We start from the raw sequence: 15,867 nt of genomic DNA on the forward strand, positions 1-15,867 counted from the left end.
GTGCACAGAACAGACTGAATGATGGAGGTGTAGAACATGATCAGCAGCTCCTGGGGCAGGTTGAACTTCCTCAGCTGACACAGGAAGTACATCCTCTGCTGTGCTTTTTTTCTGATTGTGTCTATGTGGGAGGTCCACTTCAGGTCCTGTGAGATTATGGATCCCAGGAACATGAAAGAGTCCACGGTAGCCAGTGTGCTGTTCAGAATTGTAAGGGGGGCGGGGGGGGGTTCTCCTGAAATTCACTGTCATATCTCCACAGTCTTGAGCGGGTTCAACTCCAGATGATGAGACAGATGATGGTGGTGTCATCTGCAAACTTCAGGAGTTTCACAGAGGGGTCCCCTGAGGTGCAGTCATTGGTGTAGAGGGAGAATAGAAGTGGGGAGAGAATACACCCCTAAGGGGCGCCAGTGCTGAGTGACCAGGTTCTGGATGTGATGCTTCCCAGCCTTACTTGCTGCTTCCTGTCAGTCAGGAAGTTGGTGATCCACTGACAGGTGAGCTGGGTGAGTTTCTGGTGAAGGATGTCCGGGATGATGGTGTTGAACACAGAGCTGAAATCCACAAACAGGATCCTAGCGTAGGTCCCTGGGGAGTCGAGGTGATGCAGGATGTAGTTCAGTCCCATGTTGACTGCATCCTCGACCGACCTGTTTGCTCGATAGGCAAACTGCAGGGGGTCCAGCAGGGGTCCTGTGATGTCCTTCAGGTGGCTCAGCACCAGCCTCTCAAAGGACTTCATGACTATGGACGTCAGGGCAATGGGTCAATAGTCATTGAGTCCTGTGATGGCAGGTTACTTTGGGACTGGGATGATGTCATCACAACACTACCCCACCCCCCTGCAACGGACCCAAAGGGGAGCACCGCTACACCTACAAGGGGAACCCTGCATCATCTCTCACCTCCAAGGAACCACACCTGCCGCTTGGTCACCAGGTACAAACAGATTGGTCTTAAACAATATCTTCGTAACACGACCGAGATAAACGCACACAGAAGCGTAAAAGCAAAAAAATGCAGCACTCAACACAAACGGCCAAATGCACTGAGCTTGACAGAAAGGGAAAAATAAAATACAAAACCTGAGGGAAGACACCTCCAGCTCAACAAACAAATGCTTAAACAATTACTAAATCAATGACAAAAAGATGGAGAGGCAGTGCAAACTTACATGTGAACATGTATTTATTTTACATAAAGATGCCAGTAGGTAAATAATAAGAGGTAAACAATAAATGTGGTGGCTGGGAGTGAGGCAACGCCTAAGGCAGCAGGTTGAAGGAGCGCAAAGAAAGAGCTGCAGCTGTTCAGCCAGGGTATGTATGCCCTTCCAAGCACCAGGCCCAGGTGCTCATGATCATCTCATTACAGCTGATCACTCTGGAGAGACAACACATGGGCCGTTTCTCAATCTGTGTACTTATGAGGACTTGTGTGCTCGTGGACTCGTGAAACGTCATCACGTGCGGCCCAAGTCAAGCATTAACCAGGCTTTGGCTGTGCGCAAGGGAGCTGAGAACACCTGAAACGTGCACAGCACAATACGCACAGGAAAAGGACTGAAACCAAAGGGCTCCCGGTGAGCTCATAACGACTGGACTGTTAAAATGTGATCTCATCATTAATTTGCTCAATTCATTTGCTGAGTTAATTAAGTTGTTTACCTGTTTATGAGAAGAGAAATAGTTTAAAATTTGCTTAAAGCCTTGTTTATGTATTTATTTTTGTTTATGTTGAGGAAATGACCGAGTGAGATGGTTCTGTTTGTGTTTTAATTGTCATTTTGGCTTCAGTGGGCCAGATTAAAAAGACCAACGGGCCGGATGTGGCCCGCAGACTGTAGTTTGCCCACCTATGGTATAGGGTGTAGTGTGTAGGGTGTTTTGTGTCGGTTATAGGGTGTAATGTGTAGTACCTAAGGCCACAGAGGGGAGGAGCTACCGAGCAGCTGCTCTGAGTGGGGGACGCCGGGACGGAAAAAACCGACAGGCTCTTTGTTTGTGGCTCAGGAGGAAAACCCAGAGCCAGCCTCCACAAATCTTCATTCACACTTTGTGTAAGTCCATCAAAACTATGTGATATATTTTCGCTCCTAAATACGTACTTTATTAGCAAGGTTGCGCTTTTAGGAATGTTTGTTTATTGGAAGAAAACGTTAGCGCGAATGCTGCCGTAGCGCGACGCGACGCGCTGCAATGAATGAAATGTGCTCAGAGCAGCTTTGAGGAGCTCAGAGTAGCTCAGAGCAGCCTGGAGACTCGGTATAGGAGGAGGCTTGGATCAATATCACCGACACTCACCGGACTTATCTCACGCCGCAGAAGTTTCGTTTATTTCTCGCATTAAAGCTGAGTTTGGGCTGTAGTGGGCCAGGTCAGGCTAGCACTATTAGCTTGTTAGAATGCCTGGTGTCGTCGGTAGACTGCTCGTTTTGTTGTTAGCTCGGACATTTGTTAATTCCAGTCTAGTTTCCGTTTATAATTGAAACAATAATTGCTAGATCAATCAAACATCAAGTGGGTATGATTGGTTGTCTTTTAATAAGGGACTTGAGGTGTTATATGTGGCTTAATGTGTCTAAACTAACGTACCTTCAAGGCCTGGCTAACGTTAGTTCTGCAGGCTAACAATAGCAAACCCGGCGTTCATCTTTAAAGCGTAAACACTGTTAAAGCGCACCAATTCCACGTTATTTTTTTAAGTATATATTCCCATTAGAGTCGTCATGTAACTTTCCTGATAAGGTTTCAGATGAAAGCTTCCGATGAATGTAAATGTGTGGGTGTTAAAAAAATAAATAGTTTCGACTGTAAAAGTTAGTTTGCAGTTCACCCGTTTTCGGCCTGTGTGTGTGTGTGTGTGTGTGTGTGTGTGTGTGTGTGTGTGTGTGTGTGTGTGTGTGTGTGTGTGTGTGTGTGTGTGTGTGTGTGTGTGTGTGTATATATATCTCATGCGTGGCATAAAGTTATTAATATTAGATTTAAATCAGTACTACAGTACCATAAAAATAATAAAAACAGGTGATTGAAATGTTGTTGTTTGTGTTGTGGTACACACTGTCAATGACTGATTATAATAACAGCACACCTGTGTTATTAACTTGTGCATTGGATTCAAGGAGCTTTAATAAGATAAATATAGATATGATAAAATGTTTAAACATATTGATCTGTAGAACCCATTGTGAGCTGCTGTCTGCTATATACATGTAGTCTTTTACATGTCATTAGTCACTACTGATAGAAGCTAGTTACAGTAATAATAGCCATATTATTCATCATGTAGGTCAACAATAAAAACTGCTACTACTCCTCTGCATATAGGCTACAACTCATAAGTTAACAGTGAAGATATAAAGACATAATGAATATGTTCGTGTTGATTGACAGTGTATAGTCGGAAAACCTTTGACTCACTGGGAGAATGTATAAACTACCCTTCAAAAGTGTTGGTTCAAAATATATCAAGACTTACAAGAGCATTAGAAGTAGCACATCTGGAGTTAAAGATTGAACTACCTGATAGCACATCTGGAGTTAAAGCATTGTGGTTTGTGACCCCTCCTGTTTTGTCCTGTCTCTAGGGTACTACAGCGTACTCTGTGCCCCCTGAACAGATGTCTACCCCTGACCCTCCTATGGGAGGGACACCACGACCTGGTCCCTCCCCAGGTCCAGGGCCATCTCCAGGAGGCATGATGGGTCCGAGCCCTGGTCCCTCTCCGGGCTCCACCCACAGCATGATGGGACCCAGCCCTGGGCCTCCAGGATCGGGACACCCCCATCCTCCACAGGGACCCTCAGGATATCCTCAGGACAACATGCACCAGATGCATAAAGTATTTTATCTCTTTATTTCTAAATTTATTTTGGTTTAGCTTCACTGTTATCTATTTATCTTGTTGAAACTTCCTCCACAGCCCATGGACTCCATGCATGATAAGGGAATGGCTGATGACCCCCGCTATGGTCAGATGAAGGGTTTGGGGATGAGACCAGGAGGGCACAGTGGGATGGGCCCCCCTCCCAGTCCAATGGACCAACATTCCCAAGGTAATATGGCACCCAGATGTTTCATTATTTGTTAATTTTTTTGTGATGTCTACTCTGCAAGTGTAATGCCACCTGCAGGTGATCTTGATAACAGAAGATGTGTCCACATTAGAAAAACCAAAAATGAAAAAACTAAGGTTGAGAACCCAAACAGCAAAAAAAAAATGATTAGTCCCATTCTGAATGTGTACTAACCTCACTAAAATTAAAACATTGCAATTGTATAAATAAATATTAATGCTTGAATGAATAAATCAATTGAAAACATATTAACATTTATGACATTCACTGACATTCCAACAATGCACAATATAAAATTAAAAATAAATGTTTAACTTGATCCCGCTATACATCAAATAATGACGTACAGGCCTGTAACCGACTGAGCTGCTGAAAGAGTCAAATTAAATATGCTCTTTGATTAAAAACGAAGTTGTTGAAGAGCAGCTTCTCTGTTTTATTACAGTCAGTGTTTCACTGTCAGCTCTGCTTTTCATCCTCTGCACGTTTCCATGTCTTCATGCATGTTCTATCCATTGTGGTGTACATCATGTAGATCATGTGTTGAAACACAGCCGCTCTACGGACACGTTGGTTCATTTCCAGACAAGCGCGTGCTGGCCGTGGTGTTTGTTTGCGTCGTCACAACATCCTGTTTCAGTGCATCACTAATTAGAAACTAATCAATCCAATTCCTAGACTTGTGGTGCTGTTGGCAGTAATGAGGTGGGTCAACAAGGGGGTTGGGCTTCAGGTACCTTCACTCATTCAACTAGAGTCTAGTGCAGGAGTCAACAACTCACTTGTCTTAGCATCAGTTAACACTGATTGAAAAATAAATAATTTCCTCTCTGATGCTACATTCTTACACTGTTTGCAAATGTGGCAATTCAACTGGTGCTACATATTTTTTTTTAATGGTTTACTGAGTCTCAGAAGTCAGTTATTAGATGAAATGTTTACCAGATTCACCAAAACACCAGGGTCCTGTACTACAAAGCTGGATGAACATATCTGGGACAACCAGACATTCTCAATCGCAACTGGTTAATTTAAGCCAGGCGTTTCCAATCTGGATCAGCGCTTAAAAAGGGAGGTGTTTCCAGCTTCTGACCCATCCCAACCTTGCACAACAACTTATCTCACCACAGAGGAACAGACATTTATTCTTAAAAACATATGAAGAATTAAAACCATGATCCAGGCCCAAAGTCACACTGTTTCAGCAGCAAAAGCCAGGAAGGAATGCTGGCAGAAAATTGTTTACTCGGCGTAAACTTGTGAGACCATACAATCTCTCTATTAAAGCAAGGAATCTCTGTGTGTCTGTGCCTCATATATCTCTGGGGTTCAGGGACAGACAGAGCTCATACTTGCTACATAGCTGCAGCTTGGTTCAAAGCTGTTGAATGTCGCATTTGTTTGGACTGAAATAGTCCATTTAATTAATCATTTCATAAAATCGTCTACCACGAGCGAAGCACAGCCACAAGAGTCACGTGTGTGCCTAGAGCCAATAACTGCACAGCTCCGCTCCGGTGCTGCCAGAGCCAATCACAGTGGCGAGCTAGAGTCACGTGTGTGGCCAGAGCCAATCACTGCGTACACAGCCACGCAGACACACGAGTGAGAGAGAGGAAGATAGTTTACGGCTCTATCACAAGTTTTGAGCTCTTGTGGACTTCTCTTTTGAGGAAACATACTTTTTGACTGTTCCTTATTTGGTGATTACGTTTCAAAACGGTTATTTTCATTTTATATTGAAATCACAGCGGAATCAACGCTGGTTACGCCAGACGGAGAACAGAAAGGGGGGAGTGGCGTCTGAGCAGCCGCACTCGCACTGATATACTAGCAAAGCTCTCAAGTCTCACACATTGGGCGTGACACTGATGTGTTCAGCTGAAGCGTGTGTGTGAGCCCACGAAGGAGTAGCGAGACACACACACCATATTTCTTCTGGAAGTGTGAGCCACACATGATTTATATCAGAATTCCTTTATTTATCCCAGGGGGAAATTGGTTTTGTTAAAGCCGCTCAAGAAAGTATCACAAATAAAATAATAAACGTTAAACAGAGACAATGAAAAAATAAATGTTATGTGTATAATTAAGTAAAAGACTGTTAAAAATAAGGATTCGATACACACACATTACAGTAGTAAAAAATAAAGTGAGATAGACAATACTACTAATAATAATACGAGTATACAAATTGTATACAAATATGATACAGATTTTTACAACAATCAATCAAGCTGTGAGGTAACAGTGATGCATTTTACATAGATGAAGTTATTCTCATACATCTGTTTGTATTTTAATTACTAACCTTGGACGATGAACACCCCTACACTAAGAAATATTAAATCCTAAATAAATAGTTTTATTATTTACAATTGTATGTCTTTTATCAGATTCTACCTAAACTGCAGCATTGGTGCAAACTTTACCAATTTATCATGTTCATGTCCCATAAAATTAAACCAGGGAAATCACACACTATTTTACTTTGCACCCATAAATAAATCCCTTTATAACACTACAGAGTACAGAGTATGTACACCTGTTTGTACATTCAACCTTCAAACCCATACTCATTTGGCCATAATTGACACCTCTACTTAAGCTCCTCCCACTATATGAATACATACTAATGACGGGCACTGTACTAGTAATAATTAATCAGAGCATATAAATGGACATTCTAATCAGTCAGCTTCACTTTGTTTATGTGCGTTCCATTAATTACCACACATGAAAACATGAAACAGACGATGTGATAATCCTCCACCAACTTTATGATGTGCATGAAAATAGTTGTTTTATTTCTTCTGCATTGTCTTGAATTCAGATTCTGTGTTTTCCGCATCGATTTTGTATAATTTCGTTTTTTTTAGAAACATGTAAACATTTTCTCAGAAACAACTCCTGTGAGGAAACAAAATAAATACTCGGAAAAAAGAAAACCATAACAAAACAAATGTATGTAAAAAATGAAAATGTAATTTAAAATGAGTAAGATACAATTAAAATGTATATAGAAGTTGTAGTGACATGGATTATTCTGACTGTTCCTTTTGAATTATTCATGTCATATAAAGATGTATGAGAACAGCATTCATGTCACCCAATTTCCTCTCAGGGATCAATGGTTTACTGAATCTGATCAGGTTTATTGATTACATTTTGATAAAATTATTTTAAATCAACCTAAATTAAATGATCATGACATAATTTCAGACCATGATGATTAAACAAAAATAAATGGAAACAAGGATACAAGTGTTTTTTCAATACAAGGGGTCAGAATATTTTACAGTATCAGAAGTTATCATTAATCTTTATGTTTCAGACTCTACACTCCCTGGTATTGATGGTCTCACCCACAACAACAGAACAACTTTATCCACAGATCTTCTGTAGCTCTGATGAGATGTTTAAACGCTCTGAGCAGGTGAAGCTGATTAAAGCTGACTCAACGGACGGAGCTTTACAGACACGTTAAAGTTAAACATGCACTGGTGGCTCTGTATTTTGCAGTGGGGGATGAGTTGTGTAGTTTTTTGTCAGTTTAGTCAGTGTTTAGAGTGGTTTACATGCTGTTTGAAGCTGCCAGGATGGGAGGGGGGCGAGTGGTGCTCCTAATATTTCCCCATTAAAAACAAAAAAAGGTCTTTGTCTCACGATGACGGCGTTTCATCCGCATTCTGTCAATTTCCACTTTCAACAGTGGATTCCGTTTTCATTGGTTGATTCTGTGATTTTGTCTACGATTCTGTTAATGTGGATTTCATAGAGACCTAGTTATAGGTGCTCCAGTTGGGAATGATATATGGGCAGAGGTGTAAGGCTTAATGAAGCTAGCTGGTTCTAATCCAACCTCTTCCATTACTGTTAATCAGTCCCTTTACCTTAAGTACTCGTGTTGTTGCTTTGGATAAAAGCATCTGATAAATGAAATTGTAATATGTAAAATGATGGTCATGGTTGTCAAAAAATAATAATGATAATTATTTGTGGCTCCTGTTGTTGGTGGAACAAAAACCGTCCTTTAGATGTGAAGGTAGTAACCCCTAGTCCAGTGAGTTAGTTAATGGTTACTCCAAATTGAAAGAGATTCATTTATTTTTGTTTATTCAGTTTATTTCCGACATGGTTACATTCACTTTTTTTTTTTGTACATGCCAAAAAAGGAGACGAGAGAAGCAGTTTGCTTATCTAAGTCCCGTTCCCTGATGATGATGTAACTTTGCCCATCACGTCTCTTTTCTCCCAGGTTACCCGTCTCCTTTGGGGGGCTCTGATCATGCACCCAGCCCCATCCCAGCCAACGGCCCACCCTCTGGTCCCATGATGCCAGGTGGACCCTCTGGCCCTGGGGCAGGCTCCATGGAAGCTAGTGGTGACTCCACCCAGGGAATGGGGCAACCCAACCGTGGTGGACCACAGGGTCCAGGAGGACCCCCTGGTGTAGGTAGCGGTCCAGGTGGAGCACCTGGACCCACTCCATTTAACCAGAACCAGCTCCACCAACTGCGGGCTCAGATCATGGCCTACAAGATGCTTGCTCGCAGTCAGCCTCTACCAGAGCAGCTCCAGATGGCCGTGCAAGGGAAGAGGCCAATGCCAGGGATGCAACCACAGCCCATGCCCAACATGCCACCTTCCACTGGGCCTGGAGGGGTGCCGGCCACTGTTCCAGGACCAGCTCAGGGCAACTATAATAGACCTCATGGTGAGTTAGGTGTCTGTATTATTTTGTTCAAATTGTGTTTACAAAACTTTACTTTAGTAGTCATTCACATGAGCATGGGAACTTCTAATACCAAGGTTTTCTAGGAACCAATAAACGATCAACCAGAACCAGCCTTTTTTAACAGAATAATTATTTTAGCCACATGATACTCATACACCCCTTGGATATCCACAGCTTTGAGATAAGAGAACAAATCCCCCTGTGTTGGTTATTCTAGACCTGTTTGCATGAATCCTAAACTGATTTAGGTAAAATAGGCCTTAAATGATTTTGTTTTTGCAATTGTTTTTACTTTTTGATTGAGTTTTACTTAAGATAACATTTTTTGTTTGTATCTCTGTAATTCCAGGTATGGTGGGCCCCAATATGGCTCCACCTGGACCTACTGGGGTCCCTCCAGGTATGCAAGGCCAGCCCACTAATGGACCCCCTAAATCATGGCCTGAAGGTAAACCAAGCATTTGTACTAATGTCAGAATTGTTTATTTGTAATGTGCTCTTTAAAAACGCATCTCTCTCTCTGTCCTTGCTCACAGGACCAATGGTGAACGCTGCTGCCCCGTCTAACCCCCCGCAGAAGCTGATCCAGCCTCAGCCGACTGGCCGACCCTCCCCTGTGCCCCCCTCCGTGCCCCCTGCGGCCTCCCCTGTGATGCCCCCTCAGACTCAATCTCCAGGGCAGCCTGCACAGCCCCCTCCCATGATGCTGCACCAGAAGCAGAACCGCATCACCCCCATTCAGAAACCACGTGGCCTGGATCCAGTGGAGATCCTACAGGAGAGAGAGTATAGGTGAGAGGGAATCCATACAATCAACTCTGGCTTCATATTCCCGTATTTGTTCATGACATGGATTTGGCAAAAAAAAAAATTGTGCGTTTACTTGTAGATATTTAGGAATATTCTAACAAAATCAACCTAATTTAGGATTTATTTTAAACTAGTTTGTACTTTTGCTATAATTTTTTGTCTCATTATACACACGCTTCACACTAATTGGAAAGCTTAGTAATTTCTAAAAAAATGTGTTCGACCAAAGCTTAATTCCAATGATATTTTAAAAAGTAAAATAAATAATTGTTTCTTGTATCTTCCAGGCTCCAGGCTCGCATCGCTCACCGCATTCAGGAGCTGGAGAACCTGCCTGGCTCTTTAGCTGGTGATCTACGCACTAAGGCCACTATTGAGCTAAAGGCACTGAGGCTGCTCAACTTCCAGAGACAGGTACACACTAAACATGATTAAGCCTAATGGTTTATATTTCTGGTCCTATTTTTCCAAGTGGAATGCTGCCAGACTCTGCTTTTTTTTTGTGCTTTTTCAGCTCCGTCAGGAGGTGGTGGTTTGTATGCGTCGTGACACGGCTCTGGAAACCGCCCTCAATGCTAAAGCATACAAGCGCAGCAAGCGTCAGTCTCTGCGTGAAGCCCGCATCACAGAGAAACTGGAGAAACAGCAGAAGATTGAACAAGAGCGGAAACGTCGTCAGAAGCACCAGGTGGGAGTTGAGCCAAACAGTTAGCAAAACATTTAATTATACCAACAAATAAGTTATGTCTGATGCACCTTTAAGCAGTATTCATCTAAAACACTTGAACACTTTGGAACTCCCCAATCAAAACTTTTTTCTTTTTTTTTACATACTGCTGCTCTTCTGGGCACCTCCACAGGGGAATAGATTTGTAAACTGAGTTTAACCTAGTGATTCACCAGCCCCAGTGCACCATCCACAGTCCTGCAGTCACTTCACAATAAGGGTGTAAGAAAAAAGCGATATATCACAGCGTGATTATTGTATTGATCCAAAAACTGTCCAAATCGGTTTTTAACAAAAAATCAATTTAATTGTGCTAACATATGCATAGCACACAAATTCCTGGTCACTAGGTGTCAGTGAACCACATCAGACCTTGTTAAACTACCTCACTCTTCAATGACTTTTAGCTGGAAGTTGATTGCACTTTATTTTCATAAAACATACTGGGCATTTTTATAAATGTACTGTATGTGGTTACATTTTTAAGAACCAAAAATGACCCAAAAGTGCATTTTCAGTTTTTGGCTGAAACACTTTTCTCACCGAAACAGGATGTTGTGATGACACGGTCAGCACACGCTTGTCTGGAAATAGACCAACTTGTCCGTGGACTCATGAAGCGATGTCAATACATCTGAAAACTAAAGTGTCTTTTGAGCAGAGTTGACGGGGCAGTAAGTGTGTTTTATGTTTCTGTGTCACTTAGACACTGAACTTACGTGTAGTCCTCCATCAACACGGACCTCTACACAGCAGCCTGACGCATGGCTGAACATCCATAGCATCTGGTTTCAGTCTGTTAGCACACGGTTCACAGAGATCCTCTGTGTACTTGGTCCATGTTATAAAGATCATTACTTAGATGGGATTAGAGTTAAACCAGCGCACACAAGAATAGATGCACGCTGCAATCAAAGCACATGGAGCACACAGAGCGTGTACGTTTCCAAGAACATGCTTGAATAATGAATAAAGCAAAGAAGCTGATTTTCAACAAGAACGTCGATACACTTTGTGTTTTAATGAGAGAACAGGTTTAATTTGACTCTCTTTCAGCAGCTCAGTCAATTATAGTCCTGTACATTATTATTTTATTATAAAATTATGAGTGGGAACAAGTTAAATTGTGCATTGTTGGAATGTCAGTGCCACATAAATATTAGGGATCGACCGATACGGGTTTTTTTAGGGCCGATATCAATTTTTTTTTTCCATCAGCCTAAGTCGATAACCGATACAGACTGCCGATTTTCTTGAGCCTATATTTGGAGCCCATACTGCTTTCGCTACCTCAGTTTACATCATAAAAATTACACAATGATGATAACAAATGGTACAAGTCTTAATTAAAAAAGGAACATTTATTGAAATGAACAAAGGTGAGGTAGAACGACACCAAGTAAAAAATATTTGACAAATAATAAAAACGGGATGTAGGTGAAGAACAAGTAAGAAATAGTGTGAGACATATTATGAAAGAGAACTGTTCGTCCTTGTCCTGAAAATAGGTTTGACAAATAAGTTGGCCTGACTGAAGATATATTTTATTAACATGATTATTGAGTATAAAGATATAATTATAGTATTAAACACAAAAAGAAACCATGAATACTAGTCAATTCCAAAACAACCCCAGAACATAAATTAACAGAGGAAAATAACGTGTTGTCAGATGCGCATTAAGCAATTGCTTAATGCGCATCCGACATCACACTAACAAACTGTTCAAGTTTCAGTTCTAAGTTGCATCAACATTAACAGGAATAAATATTCAAACAAGTAGTAAACTGCTTCTCAAAGTTGAAAACTACTTCTCAGCGCAGCGTTGAGTGAGGAAAAGAAATGATCACACACGCCAAACCTCCAGCAGCTGCTTGTTAACTCGAAGTGCGACAACACGTGGACCCACGGAACCGCTTAGTTACAGTTAAAAAATGCTTTGAAAGTTTAAAACCTGGCTTGAATTGAAGATCTTGCTTCACGCTCTGCTAGTGGTGGGAGGGGCTCTGCACGTTGTCTGCAGTAACAGGCAGCCGCTCTGTTTATAAAGTGGATCGGCAAATGCCGATTAGGAATGTGCAATATTTTATCGTTTATGATTTATCGTCAAAAATAGCCTCACCGGTAAGAATGTCATCCCACGATATAGACGATAAATTCCAATGTCGGAAATTAGCGAGGGCCACGGGGCATTTGTCCTTCAATTTATCCAAGAATGATCATAAAAACCTTGTTCCACAGGCCAAAACTGCCTCTGTTTGTTGTCAACATCTCATTATTCTCTGGAGCAGAATGCTATTTACAGGTTGATGCTATTCATGGTTGATATCGATTTTCTGAAAATTGAATCGCAGTACTTTTTTTTTTTTTTTTTTTTTTTTTTTTTTTTCCTTTCTGGCCGCCTTCTACTCTTACATATGTTAATAAATGATTCATTACCCCTTTAGCACCGAAAGAATATCTGTAATATTACTTGAATATCTGTAAAAGTCACGTTTTTCTATTAGCTCTGTCTGCTAGCATAGCTTCTCCTCTTCACTGAAAGATATCTGCATGCCAACCGACCACTGTGTTACCAGCGCCCTCTGCTGGTCCAAAAAAATATGACGTAAATTATTGCAATCACGGTTTTTTTTTTTTTTTTTTAAGTCCAATTGTTAAGGCACAAAATACATTTTCAGTTGCACTTTTAAAAAGAAAAATAACTATTATGCAGTTTTGGATTGTTTATTATAGAACCAGAATTGAAATTAATAGGCTTCATTTTCATTTGTATTATTCCTTTATTTATTTCATTCAAGATTTATTTTTAGTTAAATTGCATTGTTTTGAATTGTTTATCAAGGAATTCTTTTGACAATGGAAAATAGTACCGTATTTTCTAGTTTTTTTCCCAAAAAAAAAATTTGTCTACAGTCCCATTTTGTAAAATAAATCGTGAGAGAATCGTATCGTGAACCGAGTATCGTGAATCAAATCGTATCGGGAGCTGAGTGAATCGTTACATCCCTACTACTTGGTTAAGACTAGATAACCATCCAACAAAGTGAACTGATTCAAGTTCCTCCGTTATGTCCACCCAAGTTCTACAAAAACGGGGACGGAGATGAACCAGCAGCAACGATTATGAACTGGAAACTCAATTAAAGCTAACTATGCTAAGCTAACCCACTGACACACTGGGCCAAGAGCTAATGCTAACCTCTCCTTTTAAGGAACAGACCATGTAAAAAACATGTCTTACTGTCATAAAGCCACAGAGAGCCATCAATTTGTTTAAGGTCAGATTTAACACTTGTATGGAAGGATAAAAGCTAAACATGTCGTACATTGTGTGAAATAAATGTTAACATAAATACTAATGTCACTATGCATCCGTCCAAACTTGTGAAATGCAATATTTTTAATTATATTTCACATGTTCACAGACAAAGCTGGTCCCATTAGACCAGTGGTGCTCACACTTTTTCAGCATGTGAGCTACTTATTAAATTACCAAGTCACAATGATCTACCCACCACAAAAATGCAAAACATATATTTCACATATTTTTATTTTCACATATACTGAGGATTCTTTACATGTACAATGTATGTTGATGTACCTTGCATAACCACATGAGCTAATTTTGCACAACACAACATAATAACTATGAAAATTTTTTGGAATTACCCGAGTTTACTTTGATGACTTGGACTGAACTGAATCAGCGAGGGATGCGTAGTCCGGACAGTAGCTGCTGACAGCCAGCCTCAATCACAATTCCAAATGTTATGGTGGAACGGTACTTGGACTTAATGATCTTCATGTGGGAAAAGGCTGACACATAAGTAAATGGAGCCAAATAATGCAGTCAAGGAGGTAGCACATTTCCTCATGTTGGGTTACTTTACCTCTGTGAGTAAGTTCCAGAACTGTCCACGAGCTCTTGACTTCAGCTCAATGTCGGCTTGTAGAGTCAAAATCTCATCTTCCACTCCAGAAGAGTTCAGGTCACACAGTGTTGCAATTTTTGATGCGAGTGAATCAACATCAGCATCTTCCCGAAAAGGATAGCACATGAATGTAGCGACTGGCTCGAGCAAAGAAAAGTCTTGAAAGCGTTTGTCAAACTCTGACAGACAATTGTCAATCTGCTCCGTGTAGCGTGCACTGTCAAGTTGCACGCAGGCCCTCTTTCGTTTGAAAGCATTAACTGAGCTGATCATATTGATCACTGTTTTGTCTTTTCCTTGCAGCTGTAGATTAAGGTCATTCAACATGTTTGTCAGATCGGTTAAAAAATGCCAAGTCTAACAACCACTGATCGTCATTTAGTTGCTTGTATTCTGCATGTCCAGCTACACAGAAAAACTCCTTAATCTCCGGACAGAGCTCTCGAAATCTTTGCAGGAATTTCCCTCGACTAAGCCATCTCACGTCAGTATGTAGCAACAACTCAGAGTAGTCAGCCTTCTCCAGATGTGCACGGAATAACTGTCTTTGAAGAGATCTGGCTTGAATAGAACAGGCGATCTTCGTTGCCACATCCATGATCTCTTTCACGTTGAGCATTTTAGCGCATAACACTTGTTGGTAGATTATGCAATGGTAATTCAAGAAGTCTGGGAAAGCATCGTCCTGCCTGCACTTGGCAATAAATCTATTCACGCGGCCAACCATTGCGAGTGCTCCATCCGTGGTGATAGACACCAATTTCTACACTGGGAGCTGAGTTTTCTCAATAAAGTTTTTAAACGACAGAAATATGTCCTCTCCTCGCGTGTGCTCTTTCATGGGAAGTACTGTTAATAGCTCCTCTTTTGCAGTGATATCACTAAACACCCTACGAATGAAAATGCACATCTCGGCTGTGTCACTCACGTCAGTAGATTCGTCCAACTGCAGTGAGAAACACTCACAATCTCTGATGTCCTTCCACATTTGCTGGGTTACATCCTTAGCCATGGCTTCACAGCGCCGTGAAACTGTACTTCTTGACAGCTGCAGAGCTTTGATTGAAGATAATATTTCTGCCGTATTTTTAAAGTCTCGAAACAATGAGTCAGCTGCTTCAACGAATGCCTCTTTTACCATCTCTCCGTCTTGGAAGGACTTCATGTTATTAACGATGACGTGACTCACCCGGAACGATGCTTCGGTAGCGGCTTTTGCTTTTTAAGTATGTTGTGTGAAAAATGACTGCTGTCTGGACAACTGGGATTTTAGTTCATTCAACTTTCTCTTTCTCAGCTTGCTTTTTGGCGGGAAGTCGGTGTCGTATTTTCCATGAACAGTCCGGAAATGCCGCTCCACATTTCCTTTCTTTGGTATTGCGATGGCAGACCGGCAGATGAGGCAAACGCACTTAGAAAATGACATCGTGAAAAAAAAGTCCACCTCCCATTCCGTATGAAAGTGATACCTTTTTGGTCTTCTTACTTGATCCAGCAACTCCGCTCATTTTTGATGACTATAAGCTTTCTTTAGCTTTAGGAGATAACTCGCTGACAAGCTTGTTAGCTTTGCTGCAC

The 15,867-nt window shown here is 41.2% G+C and overlaps 1 protein-coding gene across 3 annotated transcripts in view; it reads left to right on the forward strand.

Annotated features, from left to right (window-relative positions):
* Positions 1 to 1,565: 1,565 nt before the first annotated feature.
* smarca4a (SWI/SNF related BAF chromatin remodeling complex subunit ATPase 4a) overlaps positions 1,566 to 15,867 on the forward strand; it is a 39,549-nt gene continuing 25,247 nt past the window's right edge. For 2 of the 3 annotated variants that reach the window (XM_028454450.1, XM_028454453.1), the window contains exons 1-7: positions 3,623 to 3,844; positions 3,926 to 4,058; positions 8,338 to 8,796; positions 9,167 to 9,265; positions 9,354 to 9,609; positions 9,915 to 10,041; positions 10,142 to 10,315. In XM_028454450.1, the coding sequence (XP_028310251.1) occupies positions 3,623 to 3,844; positions 3,926 to 4,058; positions 8,338 to 8,796; positions 9,167 to 9,265; positions 9,354 to 9,609; positions 9,915 to 10,041; positions 10,142 to 10,315 (1,470 nt within the window). Of the gene's footprint in view, positions 2,063 to 3,589; positions 3,845 to 3,925; positions 4,059 to 8,337; positions 8,797 to 9,166; positions 9,266 to 9,353; positions 9,610 to 9,914; positions 10,042 to 10,141; positions 10,316 to 15,867 lie in introns of those variants that run through there. The other variant, XM_028454451.1, reaches the window with a different exon arrangement.

The sequence above is a fragment of the Gouania willdenowi genome, chromosome 8 (genome assembly GCF_900634775.1).
Source record: "Gouania willdenowi chromosome 8, fGouWil2.1, whole genome shotgun sequence".
NCBI lineage: Eukaryota > Metazoa > Chordata > Actinopteri > Blenniiformes > Gobiesocidae > Gouania > Gouania willdenowi.